This window comes from Malus domestica, chromosome 02, assembly GCF_042453785.1.
Source record: "Malus domestica chromosome 02, GDT2T_hap1".
Taxonomy (NCBI): Eukaryota; Viridiplantae; Streptophyta; class Magnoliopsida; order Rosales; family Rosaceae; genus Malus; species Malus domestica.
This window is the reverse complement of record NC_091662.1, coordinates 28,418,179-28,434,489: the sequence shown is the minus strand read 5'-3', so window position 1 is coordinate 28,434,489 and position 16,311 is coordinate 28,418,179. Positions and strand designations below refer to the sequence as shown.

The 16,311-nt window shown below is 38.7% G+C and overlaps 1 protein-coding gene across 1 annotated transcript; it reads left to right on the top strand.

Moving 5' to 3' along the window:
• The first annotated feature begins 11,298 nt into the window (after window positions 1-11,298).
• Window positions 11,299-14,182, top strand: LOC103407337 (glutamate receptor 1.3-like). The gene is made up of 4 exons (XM_017324681.3): window positions 11,299-12,775; window positions 12,914-13,217; window positions 13,332-13,702; window positions 13,821-14,182. The coding sequence occupies exons 1-4, from the start codon at window positions 11,606-11,608 to the stop codon at window positions 14,142-14,144; spliced, it is 2,169 nt and encodes a 722-aa protein (XP_017180170.3). The 5' UTR covers window positions 11,299-11,605; the 3' UTR covers window positions 14,145-14,182.
• Window positions 14,183-16,311: the final 2,129 nt, after the last annotated feature.

Below are 16,311 nucleotides of genomic sequence, written 5' to 3'. Positions count from 1 at the left end.
CTTTTAAGAAATATTTATGATTTATTGAATTTACGTTTTATTAAAGGTTATGAATTATTGGGTTTTCGTATACGAGACTACAGATTTACAATTATGATTTATTTGGATTTACTAGATGAGGCTTTGAGCTTTGAGCTCTGAATTTGATATGAGATTTTCAGATATGTTATCTGTGCTTATCTAATGGGTTATCATATAACACATCCACACAACATGAGTATGTAAACCTCTATGGCCATAGGACACAGTTGAGGATGTTTATGCCATACCCCCAGCTTCACTTGAGAAACTAGTGTTGGACAGCTTCACTAGCCATGGCTAGTGTCAGTGTGTGATGTTATATGTATATGTTTCTTCTTTGGCGTAACCTAGAGTAGTACAACTTCACCTTCGAGTGATGGGGCCTGCCATGTTTCTTCAGTGGCGTAACCCAGCGTCGTACAACTTCACCTTCAGGTGATGGACATGTTATGCCTTTGGGTGACTATGATACCCCTAGTCTAGTACCTCATTGATGATATTTACGAATTTGCCTTCGAGTGGCGATATTTCCATTACTGAGGACTGGATTTCATGTACTTGTTTTACAAACGTCATGCTAGAGTTTTCAGAAAACCTACTATGTGGTACTATATATGTGTTTTCAAAACAGGGGGTTAGTATGTTCAGAAATAAAATAGTTTTCTTATTATTAGTATTAGTATTATAAACTTTGGTCAACTCAACCTTTTGTTTTGTGCCCCCTTCAAGAGTTAGAATCAAGGCATGCGATCGTAGCGTTAGTATACTTCCGCATAGGTATCTTTGAGTCTCCTTAGTGTAGGACCCGTTCTCTTGTTCGTACCTTTTTATAATAATTCTTTCACATTATTATTGTTTAGTTGTATGCTCTGAACACGGTTCTGCATGGGTGCACTTCTTTCTAATTACATATTTTATTTGTATGCATGTTTAAAATGGCTTCGTCACCTTAGAGTATCGGCCAACACATGCCTATTCTAGTATTTGGGAATATCAGGATCGGGGCATGTCAAGGAAGGGGGCAAAGGGGGTTTGTAGGACACCCTTATTCCGACATGAATCGTTCCACACTTCACCCAATTTTTCCAACAAGCCGATTCAGCAATGGCTGTGGATGAAGGGTCTTGAGTCAAGATAGAGTTCAAAACTCCGAGATCTAACTCTTGATTATGGGTTGGAAAAGATGGGGAGGAAAGAAGGGTGGGATGGGGAGGGGAAAAGGGCCAGGCGATTAAAGAAGGTAAAACTGAGACAAAAGCTCAGAGGAAAAAGGGGCTAGGCATGACAAGCTGGTTGAACATGCCCACAGTGTGGACAAGCTATATTCTATGGCCCTAGACATGGTATAATACTCTAAATGTATAACCATGTCATTACTAAGTAATCTCTAAGTAATGTTAATCTAAGAATGTAAATGCAGTATCCCAATACACGTCTAAACTGAAAATATAACCATACATGTGCAAGCTTTGTCATATAGCTATGGACGTAGTACAATACATTAAGTCTGTATAGTTGTATGTATGCCACAAGATAAGTAGTAATGAATCCAACACTCATGAAATAATCATCATCATTATAAATCATAATCCATAGATCATCGTTCATAAGTTTGGTAAAGTTTGTACCAAAATTGATAAAAATGTCAACTGGTTGACCTAACCCAACTCGAGTCGCCGAAGCGGACTCGGATTGTTGAAGCCGACCCGACCTGTCGAAGGAAATCAATATGCTGGTGTTGGTGTTTTTAGGAAGGAGGAAACTGAGAGAGGTGTGAAAGAGAGGAAGAGCATCCCCCATCCCCCCCCCCCCAAAAAAAAAGGAAAACTAACGAAAAGTCCTAAAAAACTGTTGTTTTAATGAAAATGGACAAATAAAGGTGTGAGTGAATAGTACCAAGAAAGGTTAAAATGTCATTTTTAATTAAAAATGAATGATACCGAGAGTGTTTCGTTAAAACTCCAAAAAAAATCCGAGGAAGTAAGAAGAATAGGAAAAAAATATCCCATTTCCATGGGTCCCACACAACTAATAAATTTCTCTAGAAAAATGGACCAATTTACAAAAATGGCCTTGCATTTAACGACTCGTAAAATCTTTGTTTTAAGTTCGATTCTTGTTCTGTTTGCGCCCATGCGTTCGTAGTGACGGTACTAAGTGTTTCGACTATTAAGTCAACAAAAGTCAATATATACCCACTAGGGGAATTTTGGTCATTTCCCAAATTGAGGATTGAAATACTATAATTTAGACATGGGTCATTACAATTTGAGTGCCTCTTATCATGTCACTTCTAATCTCAACAAGAGGGTCTATGTGAGCTTTATATACTGAGTTGAAAGGACCAACATTTGTGACAATTCTGGTGAAGATCATATTGTCTCTCGGATTTGGAATGGTAATGGATGGTAGGTTTGCATTCAGAAGTGAAGGCTTAGCATTAGAACAAGTTGTGACTTGTCTAACAAGTTGAGATATAACTAAGCTGTTGTAGCCATCAACACAAAGGTAGTTTTATGTAGTCATCTCTGCCTATGTCGTAGACTAAACACGAGTTTGCCGCTCTATTAGGGTTTACAATCCCACCTCCATAATCAAATGGGTTATTCAACTTTTGAGGAGATCCCTCTGCAAAGAGAGGTAAACTAGATGGACCATTCCTCCATGCTGCACCAAAATTGACAACATGTGGACATCGTCATGTATTACTTCATTTAAAGCTTTGAGTATATTAGCTGATGAGCAATAGCCTCCACAAGTTCAACAACCTTGTAAATGGCTAACCGAGCATTTGGGAGCTAGGTCATGGATATGGTTATGATCGGTGGCGAAGCCAGGAATTGTTGGGGGGAGGGGCGGAATTTAAAAGAGTAAAAGGTTCCAATAAAATGGGGGGACACTCATTTGAGGTCTAAGTCCAAGGTTTGCAAAAAGACTATGTGAACTACCCAGAATATTTGAAGAATGATTTAGACTAACCGAAATATTCAAAAGAGGACTTGGGTTGCCCGAAAGATTCGAAGGAGGATTTAAACTAACAGTATTATTTGAAGGAGGATTTAAGCACTGTTTCTTGTTGTAAAGTTCCATTACATAACTATATAATGAGCAAATTTCTAAAGGATGCTAAGCGCTAGTTGGACACCAGACATGGCCTAATGCTTAGGCAAGGATTTTGGCGGCTAGACATTTAAATAAATTTGTTATAATATTTTATGAATAAGTGTCTATTTATTATATAGTATATAGTATCTAAAAAATATTGATTATAGAACATAATGTACAAAAATATTTGATATATTTTCTTTATTACTTTGTTGAATTTGATGGTAAGAAATAAAAATTGAAATGATTACGAGTTCGTAGTACTTTAAAAAATACTTTTTAAAGCTTGTGTGAATTTATAGTTAATTTTAAGATATATAACGGTGTCAAACATGTGGGTTAAAAATCTTAGAAAAATGAGCAAATTAACGATTAAAAATCAAAACAATTCTCAAAATAATTCTCCACACCTAACTAGCAAGCTAGGTGGCGCAAGTGCATTGGACAATAGTTATAAAAAAACAAAACAAATTGGGTGATTTGAAAGGGCACGTGGGGTAGGATGGGAGAGAGAAAGTCTTTCTTCTTCCTCTGTCTTCTTCTTTGTTGGAACCAAACCAGAAGCACCATTTCATTCCATTCCTCCTTTCTTTGGCCTGACTATTTTGAAAAGAAAAAAAAGGGCTTGTGTGTAGCCTTCGCTATATAGAAGCATGGACTCCTCACGGAATTGCAGGTTTCCGACTGACCAGAGTGGCGGCAACACAGCAAATCAATACTTTTGGGCTTATTTTTCGATGAGAAGAGGGGCGGCCGCCCCTCTCTGCCCCTCAGTAGCTTCGCCACTGGTTATGATGGATGAATCTTCTAATTAATCTCAATAGTATGGTGAATCTTCCATATAATTTATATTATTGAGAGAATTGTGAAATTAATAAATATTATCATATACTTTTATATATCTATGTTGTATCATAGATTGTTTGATGAGCTTAATTGACATAATAAACGTTCTATTTTAATTAAAAATCGACTCACGTGGGCTTAAGCCATGCTTGGACCGCCCGCTTAATAAATGGGATGGGGCAACCCATCCCATATATAAAGGGCATTAAGTTTGAGGTATAATGTGAGGTTAATGAATTGGTTTTTGATCTTGGCCTTTATAAAATAGAGGGGCACTGCGGTAGCAATGGGCACGGCGCACGGCTAGTGGTTGTGGTTTGGTTTTTTTAATTAGCGTGTGTTTGATTTTCTTAGTATGTGTTTGACCATTGTCTCCTTGTCTTCTTTCTTTAGCTTGTGCTTGATTTCTTTGGAATATTGGCAATTGGTCTTAGTTCCAGTCCACACTGTAAAGCTGTTGATTTGGTTAAAATGAAAAGTTTAATTGGATGAATCATCTGAGAACCCCTATGAATAAAATGAAAAGTTTAAATACAAGGAGATTTTCATATTTCTTGAAGAAAAACGAGAAAAAGAATGGAGGAGAAAATATTAAAATTTGATAAGTAGGGCTAGAGTAACATACTATGTCACTACATATGCAGTAAAGATGGCTTTAGTGGTTAATGTTCTTTTCAACTTACTGCTGTTTAAGTTGAAACACTCCCTCTTTTCATAGGAAGACTTGGCTAACTTTCAAAGAAATAGGAATGTAGAAATTGTGGAGCAAAAAATAATCAAGAAAATTATGGAGGTGACACGTGAACTTTTGGATAAAAAGAATAAAATTACCCTCGAGGCACATTAGGATTTCCACGCGCATGCAACAGACAATAACGACTCAATCAAGGAAGAGTCAAATGTGATCAAAATGGTATTTATTCAAATATCTCTTATCACTCTTCATCAAATCCTTATTCAAAAGGTAGCAGGAGGTCACGTGTGGTACTTCATTTGTCGATTTGGCATCCCTTAATCCATCATCATAGACAATGGCCCGTAATTCGTAGGCAAAGATCTGGCAAAGTTTTTCTAGAAATATGGCATCAAGTAGCATGGCATCCCCAAGGCAATGGGCAGGCCGAAGTATCCAAAGGAACATTCTCGACTGCCTCAAGAAAACCCTCTTCGACAAGAAGGGAAAATAGTCAGACAAACTTCTCAGATATCTATGGGCGTATTGCACAACCAAACGACGAGCAACCGGTGAGACTCATTCTTTTAACATTTGGTTCAGAAGCAATCATTCATCCTAATGTCATCGTGCCAAGTATTAACACACAGCTAAACATCGAGCATAACAAAAATGAGATGGCCACAAACTTAGATCTGGTAGAGGAGAAACACGAGAAAGTCATCACCCGTATCGCAGCCTACAAGCAGCAGCTCCTCTCCAGTTACAAGAAAAAGCCCAAGATCCGACAGTTCCAGCCTGGAGATCTAGTCCTAAGAAAAGCTTTCATCATTGCCCACAACGAAGGCTCCAAAAAGATGGATCCCATCTGGGAAGGTCCGTACAAAATCAGCAGAGTATGCAGCAAGTGTAGCTACACACTCGCCATCATGAATGACAAAGAGATCGAAAAATAGTGGAATGCCTACAATTTGAGGAAGTACCACACGTGACCTCCTGCTACATTAAAGCCCGAAGACTCAAGCAGCTCGACGGGCACCACCTCGTAAGCCGATGACTATCCAATTATTATGCAATTTCTACTTTACAACTAAGTTTTCATTCGTTTCACTCATTTTTCAATGAGAAATTCAGAAGTAATTTACAACTTGGCTTCGCTGCATGCTTACAACAACTGATCACTTCTGCAGTTCAAAAAAAGATTACACCATTCTTAGGGACTTATCGCAGGAATTGTACCCTTTTGGGGACTAACCATGCTCTCCAGTGCAATAGGGTAAACCAATTCCCCAACACTCACATGGGTTTGCTCTCCAATGCAGGAGACTATACACTCTGAGGATGAGTCGAGTTGTCCTGGTGTAACTAGGTGCACGATGGCTTGTGCTGGGATTCCTAGAAGTAGCTACAATGGTCTTTTTCAACGCTTAGCTAACTGAAGGATTTTTAGTCTCTTGGCCTAATCCATGGGGAACAAGGCCATAGAGATGGATGAGGCACATTACGCAGAACGCCCTGTGGATGGCTGCCCTGAAACCCTAAAGCTGTTATCGAGTGCACTAAGGTAGCCTACAATTTCCAGAAGACTGCCTACGACTTGCCCTTCGAGCAGTAAGCCATTCTAAATTTATACAGCTGCATATTTTGTATGAAAGGTTAAATAGTTAACGTGCATATACGAAGCTCTATCCACTGCTGACATGCTACGTAGTCGATAAACTTCACCTCTGCCATGCGTAAAATGATCGTTTAGATCTACACTAATTCCTAAAGTGTTGTGATACTTGCTACGCAACCCACATAATTGGTTACATAAAAGCAAGGAGTTCTTTCGGACCTTTGCTTATGAAATTCCATACAACCGTATACTTTTGATATGAAAGGTTAGCGAATTTCATGACCTAAAAATCTTTAGTATGTTGTGATGCAGGCTACACAACTCAAAGGATTAAAGAAAGCCAAGGTTAACAGCCAAGTGGTCATGCAGACTCGTCTGCTTTTGTAAGTAAAATGTTCGGCTACTGACCTTATGGCTAACAACTTTGCAAAAGTTCTACACCAACACATATGGTTGCATAGGCTACATGGGCCTGTCTGCTTATAGAAAAGTAGCACGCCTGCCGTTGGCTAAAAGGTCAAAGGTTGGGCGTAAACAAAAGAAGCGAAGATGAAGAAAAGCGAAGGAAACAAGTTTTATTAAATTTTCTAACAAAATTGATAAACAAATAGCAAAGGCCGAAGGAGTTCAAGCAAAGCAAAAAGCAACAAGGAAAACAAAGAAAATCTTAAAGGTTACCTAGAAGACTACTCTTCAATAGCTTGGACATCCCATGACTACTCGGTCGCCATACCTTTAGCAGCCGTTACACTCTCAGTAACGGCATCATCCAGTACTTCACCCCCGACTGCCCTAACTTAAGCACCAACTCCTCCGACTTCACTAATGGAAGCCTTAAAAGTAAAAGCAAGCAAGTTTTCCGGAGAAATAAAGAAGGTCCCGAAGTCTTTCCCAGCAAACTCAAAGTTAGATGGCTTACCAAATAGATGATCTACATAACCCAGCTTGTAGAAATCGGCCTGACTCTGAACAAGCGAAGCCTCGAGCCCAACCTTTTTACCCTTCAGTTGCTCATTCTCTTCAAGCAGACCAACACGGACGCGTTGCAGCTCATCCACTTTCTTCCTAATATTTTCGTTGATCTTTAGTGCACCTTGGAGTTCCAACACTTGCGGTTCAAGCTTATCGAAGACCTTCTTGAAGTGGATCACTTGATTATAAATAGCAAACAACTCTTCATCCTTTGCATAAGCAGAAGAATGAAGCTCAGAAACGGCACGTTCTAGATCTTGAATCTGAGGTATGTAACAGCCAATCTCATTCTCTGCACTTTCATACTGAACTTGGATCATATCAAGCTTATTCAACGATCTCCTAGCAAGTGATCTCAAGCTACAAATAAATGGGGGTAGAGATATTGCACCCTTTCAAAGTGACAAGATTAAACTCCAACTTTCTGATTTTCTCGACGGGAAAATAAGCTTCAGTTGCCATGATCTTTGCCATCTCCTTAGCAGCCTTGGTATCCTCTTGGTCAAAGAGCATAGACTTGACTGCCAGAATCGCTGGTTTCTGCATTATAGCAAGCCGAGCAGTCATTTTATATTGGGTTGTATGCTTCGCAAAGGAACTTAGGCAAACAATCCATCTGATGCAATCAACAAGTTTGGCACATGTGTCCATATCTTCAAGCAGATCGAGCTTTAGAAGTGCATAGATCTAAGCAAACTTTCCAGAAATAGGCTTGGTAGATTTCTTACAATTGCCCTTGCGAGCAGTCTTATTTTTCTTAGCAGGCCAATCAGTCACAGCAACAAAAGGAGTGGGCGTTGGGCATTGGCGCCACTTTAGCAGCAAAGTCCACCTTATCTCTCTTCATAGTAGTAAGCCTCTCCAAAGGTGAACCGAACTTAGCTTCTAGCAGATGCCTTGGTACAGACTTCGACATTAGGGGCATGACAAAACCTTTACGCTGAGCAATCCTATAAGTAATCGTACTAGCAATTTTTGGCATGGTAGACGTCATAGGCTCAGATCTAGCAGCCTCATTTTTCTTCCCAATGGAAGAAGTTAAGTCAATCACAAGCCTCTCGGTAGCAAGCGGACGCTCACAAGCAGTGGAGGAAGTCTTTGGCTTTTTCTCAACCAGCATCTCTTAAGCAGGCAGGGAATGTCTCTTCTTTCCACCTTCATTCATAGTAGGCTCCACGACAGCGATTGGACGAGCCAATGCATTCGCCATGATCATCTTTATCTTATCTCTTAAGAGTAGCCCATTTTTTTCCCAGCGAAGAGAACTAAGCAGCCAACACCATTCAAGGCACTCAGCATGGGAGCTCAACCTATGTTGGCTTTTCCTTCATTTTTTCTCTTGGACAGCAGGCAAGAGGCCTGCATGGCCAGCATCCCAACAGCCCATGAGGCTCGCGACCTCCTCATTTCTCTCAATAACCGGCCTGAACCGCGTCAGGTCCAAGAGCCCAAAGGATATAAACCATGCGACTTGCCTAGCACTGCGCCCTAGAGCTTTAATTCATGGCCCCAGCTGCACAGCTGCCCTTGACTCTAGCTAAGTCGAGTAGCCCAAGCAAAGGTCCTTGCCATAACACCTCATCGACCCATGCTGAGTCGAATCATAGCCCCTGCCAGCCGACGTGTCGCACTACCTTGATAGCTGCTCCGCGACAACACTATCTAAGAAGAAGATAAGGAAAATTAAATTTTTCTTACCTCAATGCGGCACGGAAAAGACAAAGAAAGCAACGAAATATGGTCTTTTGCACGAGCAAGTGTAGAAGATTGCTAGGGGAGGGGGAACAAATATCCTCTAGCTTTCTCTCTTTTGTAGGGTAGAATAAATTGCTCTTTGAAGTTGATTTAATCATCTACTTAAGGTAGACTTAAATAGACATTGGAAGTGATTTATTTCCCTGTCCTAAAAGAATCTAATTTCTAATTAATGTGGGAATCTACATCAAAATAGGAAACAATCTTATGTTTCCTAAAGTAAGGGAAGATCTCTATACCTGCTGCCCTTTCCTACGAGCAGCCCAACAAGTGTTGGGGCATTTGTGGAGCCAAAAATAATCAAGAAAATTATGAAGGTGACACGTGGACTTTTGGATTAAAATGATAAAATTACCCTCAAGGCATGCTGGGATTCCCACGTGCATGAAACAAACAATAAAGACTCAATTATGGAAGAGTCAAATGTGATCAAAATGGTATTTACTCAAATCCCTCTCATCACTCCTCATCAAATCCTTATTCAAAAGGTAACTCCCAATTTTCCTATTTAATCTAGGATTAATTGCCAAGTTAATTGCAAGATATTATTTCACATAGTATCTTGCAATTATACTTACAATTTCACCATATATGGCCGACCATTATTCTCCAAATAGGGTCATTCACTCCCCTATAAATAGTCTATTCTCCCACTAAAAAGTGAAGCCATTTGCTACCCACAAACTCATAAATACATTCTTCTCAAAATTCTAACTTTGGCATCGGGGATTCTTTGGCCAAAGCCCCCCTATTCATTGTGGGCGCATAAGGCTTTTGGCCTTAATCTTATGTGTTATTATTTTGCAGGTGCATTTTCGTTTAAGGAAAAGATGGTGAAAATTTGCAAGAAATTGCAGCCAACTTGGTGAGAAAGGAAAGTCTTGGATCTTTGCATGTAGGAAAGTCTAGAATCTTTGCATGTAAGTTCTCCACCGTTGAAAGCTAAAGAAAGAACCAAAAATAGAAGCCCAAGGAAAAAAGACTCGATCAAAGTATCAAACCATGAACATGACCAAGTCTTCGGTCCTAAAGTAATTGCCAGTTTTAATTTGGACTTGGTCTCCATAATTAGTTTGTATGTATATATCCTCTTCTCAACCATGTGATTTCTCAGCCACGTTTTAATGAAAATATTTATGTAAAGAACTTGCAAATCCTCTCTTAAAATTATTGAAATAATGTCACCGGTTGCAGTACTAAGTATCATTATACTGTAATATTAAGTAGAACTAATTAGTGAGTTCTTAATAACATTATTTCTAACTAACTTAATCACTCCAAAAATGTGAGCAAAATAAAATTTCAAAATCAGTTTCAAAGCACGTTTTTATCGGGGGCTCAAGTTTGACTCTGGAATATGATAAATCTTATATTTTGGGGCACGACTTCGAGAGGTTTTTTAATGTAGTTAGAAACATCACCGTGTCGTATACAATTCGATTCAAATTATAACACTTATATTTAATTATTTTAGTATACTAAAAGTAAGAATATTAGTCATGTTATACCTCGTATTTTAACACATGAAAAATATATTGCGTGACAATTGCTCCAAGTACGCAATATTTCACATGACTAAACTTGAAGTCATGCAAGTTAGTATTTGCTTTGACTTGTATCCTCATCTAGCATGTTTTATCTACGTAGATCAATTCCTCGGTCAACGTTTCACGTTACTTCCTTGAACTTCTTAATTATGTAATAACCATTTTGAAGCATATATATATATATATATATATATATATATATATATCTAAGCTAGAAGATATATACAGATTGGTAGTACGTATGGAGTTTGATCAAAGGAAGAAGCAAGCCATCCTCTCGATATTTCTCACCTTCTTTAGCCTTGTCAGTTCTTTACATGGTAAAATAGAAGAAACTCATGTCGGGTTGATTCTTGACATGGGATCGACGGAGGGAAAGATTGTTCGAAGCTGCATTTCGGAAGCTTTATCTGATTTCTACCATCTGCATAATGACTACAGCACAAGAGTTGTTCTCCACAGTAAGGATTCCAAAGGAGAGCCTCTACATGCTCTATCATCTGGTGAGCCATTCATTTTTAAATGTTTTTTATAATTTGCTTCGATATATATGGGACTTTCAGGTACAAATCTTTCTTCTTTAGCAGCTTGCAGCTATAGTGATAGTACTAATCGTTCAATTTAATCTAATAGGTCTTTCAGATTAGAATACGTACATACTTAAAGTGATAGTAGTTCATCTATACTCAACTACAGATATAGCACCAGTTCATCTATTTAGTTTTGGTCATATATATGGCGAGGATGATTTAATGGTTGTTTTGAGTTCGATATCTATTTGTCTGGCCTGTTGTATAAATTTCGCACCCCTCTCCCTCCCTCCAACCTATTTGACTATAATATCATTTTATATAAAAGAAAAAGTATACATTTATAGGTAGGAAATAAGTGATTCTAAGTACAAGTGGATGCAATACAACTCTGCATCTTTTAATTTAACTTTCAGTTGTCACAAACACAGCTCTGCATCTTTTGGAAAACACTAAAGTTGAAGCAATAATTGGTGCACAAACAAGAGTGGAAGCAAATCTTTTGGCAAATTTGGGAGAAGCAGCTAAAGTGCCCATAATGTCCTTTTCGGAACCTAGTCCTCCTCTTCCTATAAATGACGATAGATATGCCTTCTCTGTTGGGGTCGCACAAGATGAAACTTCTCAAGTTATGGGGATCAATGCCATCATCGAAGTTTATAAATGGAAGGATGTCATACTTCTGTATGACAATACAGAGTACGGGAATGACATGATTCCAACTTTGACAAGTTCCCTTCAACAGAAAAATGTGTATATAGCACATAAAAGTTGTGTTGCTATATCCTCAACAAATGAACAAATCTTTGAAGAACTCCAAACGCTAATGAAATTGAAGACAAAGGTATTTGTTGTGCACATTTCACACTTGCTTGTGCCTCGCCTTTTCTCTAATGTAAATAAGTTAGAAATGATGAGTGAAGGGTATACTTGGATTCTGACTTCAGCTAGCATGAATTTCTTGCATTTCATGGATTCTATTGTGATTGAATCAATGCAAGGAGTGATAGGTTTGAAGTCTTATATTCCAGCATCAACTAGGCTGCAAAATCTTACTTCAAAAGTGAGGAACAAACTTTACATGGAGGATCCAAATATGAAAGTACTTGAGTTAAGTGCAGACAAAATCTGGGTGTACGATGCAACTTGGGCTCTAGCTGAAGCAATTGAAAGAGCAAGTACTAAAAATTCTAGTAGATCCAAACATGGAGTTGTGCTACTAAGAGAAATATTGCAAAGGAGGTTTAAGGGTTTAAGTGGTGAAATTCAATTTCCAAAGGGGAAACTGATTTCGGGTACATTAGAGATAGTAAATGTGATAGGAAAAGAGGCAAGAAGGGTCGGATTTTGGTTTTTCGAAGAAAAGACCGAGAAAGCTCAGTCACACATGCTTAACAATGGGAGAAATCTTCTTTTAAGCAACCATTTGAAAACAATCAGATGGCCAGGAGGATCTAAAAGGCAATTGAGTAGTGAAATAAAATTGAGAATTGGTGTTCCAGTGAGAGTTGGGTTCAAGGAACTTGTGCGAGTGGAGCATGATCTTCAAACCAATAGAACAAATGTCACTGGGTTCAGTATCGATGTGTTCAAAACTGCAATCAGTGCGTTGCCGTATAAAGTAAGTTTTGAGTTTTTTCCATTTGAGAATGAAAATGGAGTTATGGCGGGGACTTACAGTGATCTTGTTTACCAGGTTTATCTCAAGGTATGGTTAATTAATATAAATTCATAAAATTAAGTAATGATTTTTCTGTTTTTCCTAATCTATCTTTCAGTATCTTATCTGAATTTCTTATTTATTTATTGGGTTTCCTTGTCATATACTGGGGACACGATACACTAGAAGTACGATGCTGTCGTTGGAGATATAACAATCACATCGAACAGATCTCAATATGTTGATTTTACAATGCCATATACTGACCTAGGTGTGGGAATACTAGTGCCAAAACGAAAGGACAACATGTGGATTTTCTTGAAACCTCTTTCAGCTCACCTTTGGATAACGAGTGCATGTTTCTTTATACTTACGGGTTTCATTGTGTGGTTAATTGAGCGTCCTGTCAACCAAGAATTCCAAGGTACAACTTCACAGCAAATCGGCACAATATTATGGTTCTCCTTCTCAACCCTTGCATTTTCTCATAGTAAGTGCTCTATATATCTCATCACTTATCTAGATAGTGTAACTTTATTTCAGCTAATGACGAAATGCTCAACTCATAAATATGTTTAAGATCTGTATTTGTAAACTCCTGCAGGGGAGAAGATACTAAGCAACCTGGCAAAGTTTGTAGTGATAATATGGATGTTCGTAGTGCTTATATTGACATCCAGTTACACTGCTACTTTAGCATCAATGATGACAGTTAAACAGATACGAATGGACTCAATTGGAAACTATATAGGTTACCAATCAGGTTCATTGGGAGTTACAGTGAACTTGAATTTCAAAGAGGTTAAGCCATATCATTCAGTTGAAGAATATGCAGATGCTTTATCAAAAGGAAGCAAGCATGGTGGTGTTTCGGCCATAATTGATGAGCTTCCATATATCAATATCTTCCTTGCAAAGTATTCTTCTGACTACTCCCTCATGAAAACCAAGTCTACCACCAATGGTTTTGCTTTTGTGAGTGATCTATCCCATTTGTTACATGCGTAATTACAAACAAGAATTTGTAACCAACAAGATAAGAAAATACTTATATAAGCTTATAATATGTTGTGCATATATCGTTCATCTTCAGGTTTTCCCTAAAGGTTCGAAATTGGTCCATGACTTATCGAAACAAATACGACATATGAGAGAAGAAGGAAAGCTTTTAGACCTGGAAGAGACCTGGTTTCCAAGAAAAAAAAGTTTTATGCCGGAGGATTATACTATAAGTAGTCCCTCCAATACTCTTGGCCTCTACAACTTTCTTGGTTTATTCCTCGTCAGCGGGGTTTCGTCTGCTGTTGCACTCTTCTTATTCGTAATCTTTTCCCATTCATTTAGAAATCTGATTAAAGGACAACTGCAGTCGGTTGGAGGACGACTGCAGCGTTTAAGGATGTTCCTTCCACTGTAATTAGTACTTGAAACTGAATAAACCAATAATCTATCGTACTTGATGTCCATAACCATTAATTTACAGATTTGAGTTTCTCCTTAGTTTGGTTGATTATATTGTGATGTATGTGTATGATGTATATACGATTTCCTACTGCTAAATTTGCAGACGATCTGTGACATGCAGTTTTCTCATATAGTGTATTGTGTACTTACAGGGTACTTGTTTTTCTACTTTCCAAGAAAAGAGGTAACTATTTTGTTTTACTTTAGTTATGAATGCAAACAAAATTCTTTCACTTTGGACACAACGATCATCAGCCTCTTAACTTCCTTCTCCAATTGGCCTTGAATCAAAATTCTTCCGAAAAGTCAAATTATCACCAAAAACGTCTTGCTTGCACAGAATGGTTGAAACTTGCCATTTTTTGCTTGGAATTTGCTTACTTCTTTTGGTTGGAATGTGCTTCCTTGTGTTGATTTTCCTTTTACTATTTGGGTATGTATTTCCCTTATAGCATTAGGAAGTAATTGACCCCTAGGACAATTGGGTGTGTATTTTTTTCACAATTCCTACCCTTGCCATGTGCTTGCTACTATGCTTTGCCGTGGGTTTTTGCTGTTGTGCTTGCCGCAGGCTACTTGCTTGGAGCTTATTCCAGTGAGTCACTTTTTACCGTGTGGTGCTGTGCAAAAGATTGCAGCGGGTTTGCATTGTGTAGTGCCTTTTGGTCACAGTTTTCCCTTGGTGGTGACGTTGCCGTGCAGTGCAAGAAACTGCTTGCGTAATCGCTGTAGGGTTGCGTAGTGCGATTGCGTAGCATTTTGGTTTTCTTTTCTACTGTAGCATGCGTTGAAGGACCATCTTGTAGCTGCCCTATTTGCTGTGCAGTGCAAGAAACTGCTTTTGTAATCGTTGCAGGTTTGCGTAGCATTTTGGTTTTCTTTGCTACTGTAGTGTGCGATGAAGGACCGTCTTGTAGTTGCCCTCTTTGCCTTGCTCTTCAAGCTTTTGTGGTTGATTTCTTTTCATCGTTGTGTCTTTGTCATCGTCGTCCTTCAATGCTTACGAGGTTTGTCTAGCATGTCTTTTGCTTTAGCGAAGCAAATTTTTTTCTTCTTCTTTGTTTTTCTTGTTGTCCCACCTTGTGATTATGTTGCCTTTTCTTTTTCTTTTTGTTTGTTTGTTGCAGCCATGGTATTTTTCAAGTGCTTTAAGAGCAATACCATCACCATTCTTGCGAAGGAAGGCAACTCGCAAGATAGGAAAACGACGTTGAAGTTTTGTGCACCGTTGACTGTCCCTATGGCACTTGTTCTTCCTGCGAAAGACAACTTAATACATATCAAGTCGTGGTCTTCTGAAGTATTTTGGGAGGTGACAAATTTTGGTCGACCAAATACGAAGAAGAACGAGGATTCTTACCTTGAATCCTTCGCACCATGTTCGTGACAATCCACCAGCTTTGTTTGAGCTTCTTGGTGATTACTTCCGTAGTGGAGCTATGACTTGGAATAGCACCTTGTCGACTGCTGGAGAAGCCATCTTTGTTTTTTTGCTTATTCTATAATACGGCTTTGTAGTCGAATTCTTCCTTTAAAGAAATAAAGTATTCATATTCTTGAATTTGCTCTTTATTCTTCAAAGTCTTTGTGTTTTTGTTGATTTTGTGACTGTACTTGAAGTTTTGAAGTTTCAAGTTGCCTACGTACCCTTGGTTGAGGAGGGATCTAGTCATGACGTAGTTTAAAGGAATGATGGATTTTTTTATTTATGGTTTTAGCGGTTTTGATGGTTATTTTGATTTTGTTTTTTCTGTACACAGTTTATGCTTCTGGGGCTAGGAACATTGGGTGTCACCTTTTAAGCTCGTGCAAACAAGGAGCATTGGGTGTCGCCTTTTAAGCTTGTGCGGACAAAGAGCATTGTTGCCGTGTGCAGTTTAGGCTCGTGCAGGCGAGGAGCATTGTTGCCGTGTGCAGTTTAGGCTCATGTAGGCGAGGAGCATTGAGTGTCGCCTTTTAAGCTTGTGCGAACAAGAAGCATTGTTGCCATGTGCAGTTTAGGCTTATGCAAACAAGGAGCTTTGGGTGTTGCCTTTTAAGCTCGTGCGAATAAGGAGCATTATGCTGTGTGCAGTTTAGGCTCATGCAGGCGATGAGCATTGTGCTGTGTGCAGTTTAGG

Bases quoted from the DNA above. Each gene is read 5' to 3' on its own strand.
- LOC103407337 (XM_017324681.3), top strand. From the start codon at position 11,606: ATGTCCTTTTCGGAACCTAGTCCTCCTCTTCCTATAAATGACGATAGA. The intron at 13,218-13,331 runs GTAAGTGCTCTA...AAACTCCTGCAG, and splicing joins AACCCTTGCATTTTCTCATA to GGGAGAAGATACTAAGCAAC. The intron at 13,703-13,820 runs GTGAGTGATCTA...GTTCATCTTCAG, and splicing joins CCACCAATGGTTTTGCTTTT to GTTTTCCCTAAAGGTTCGAA.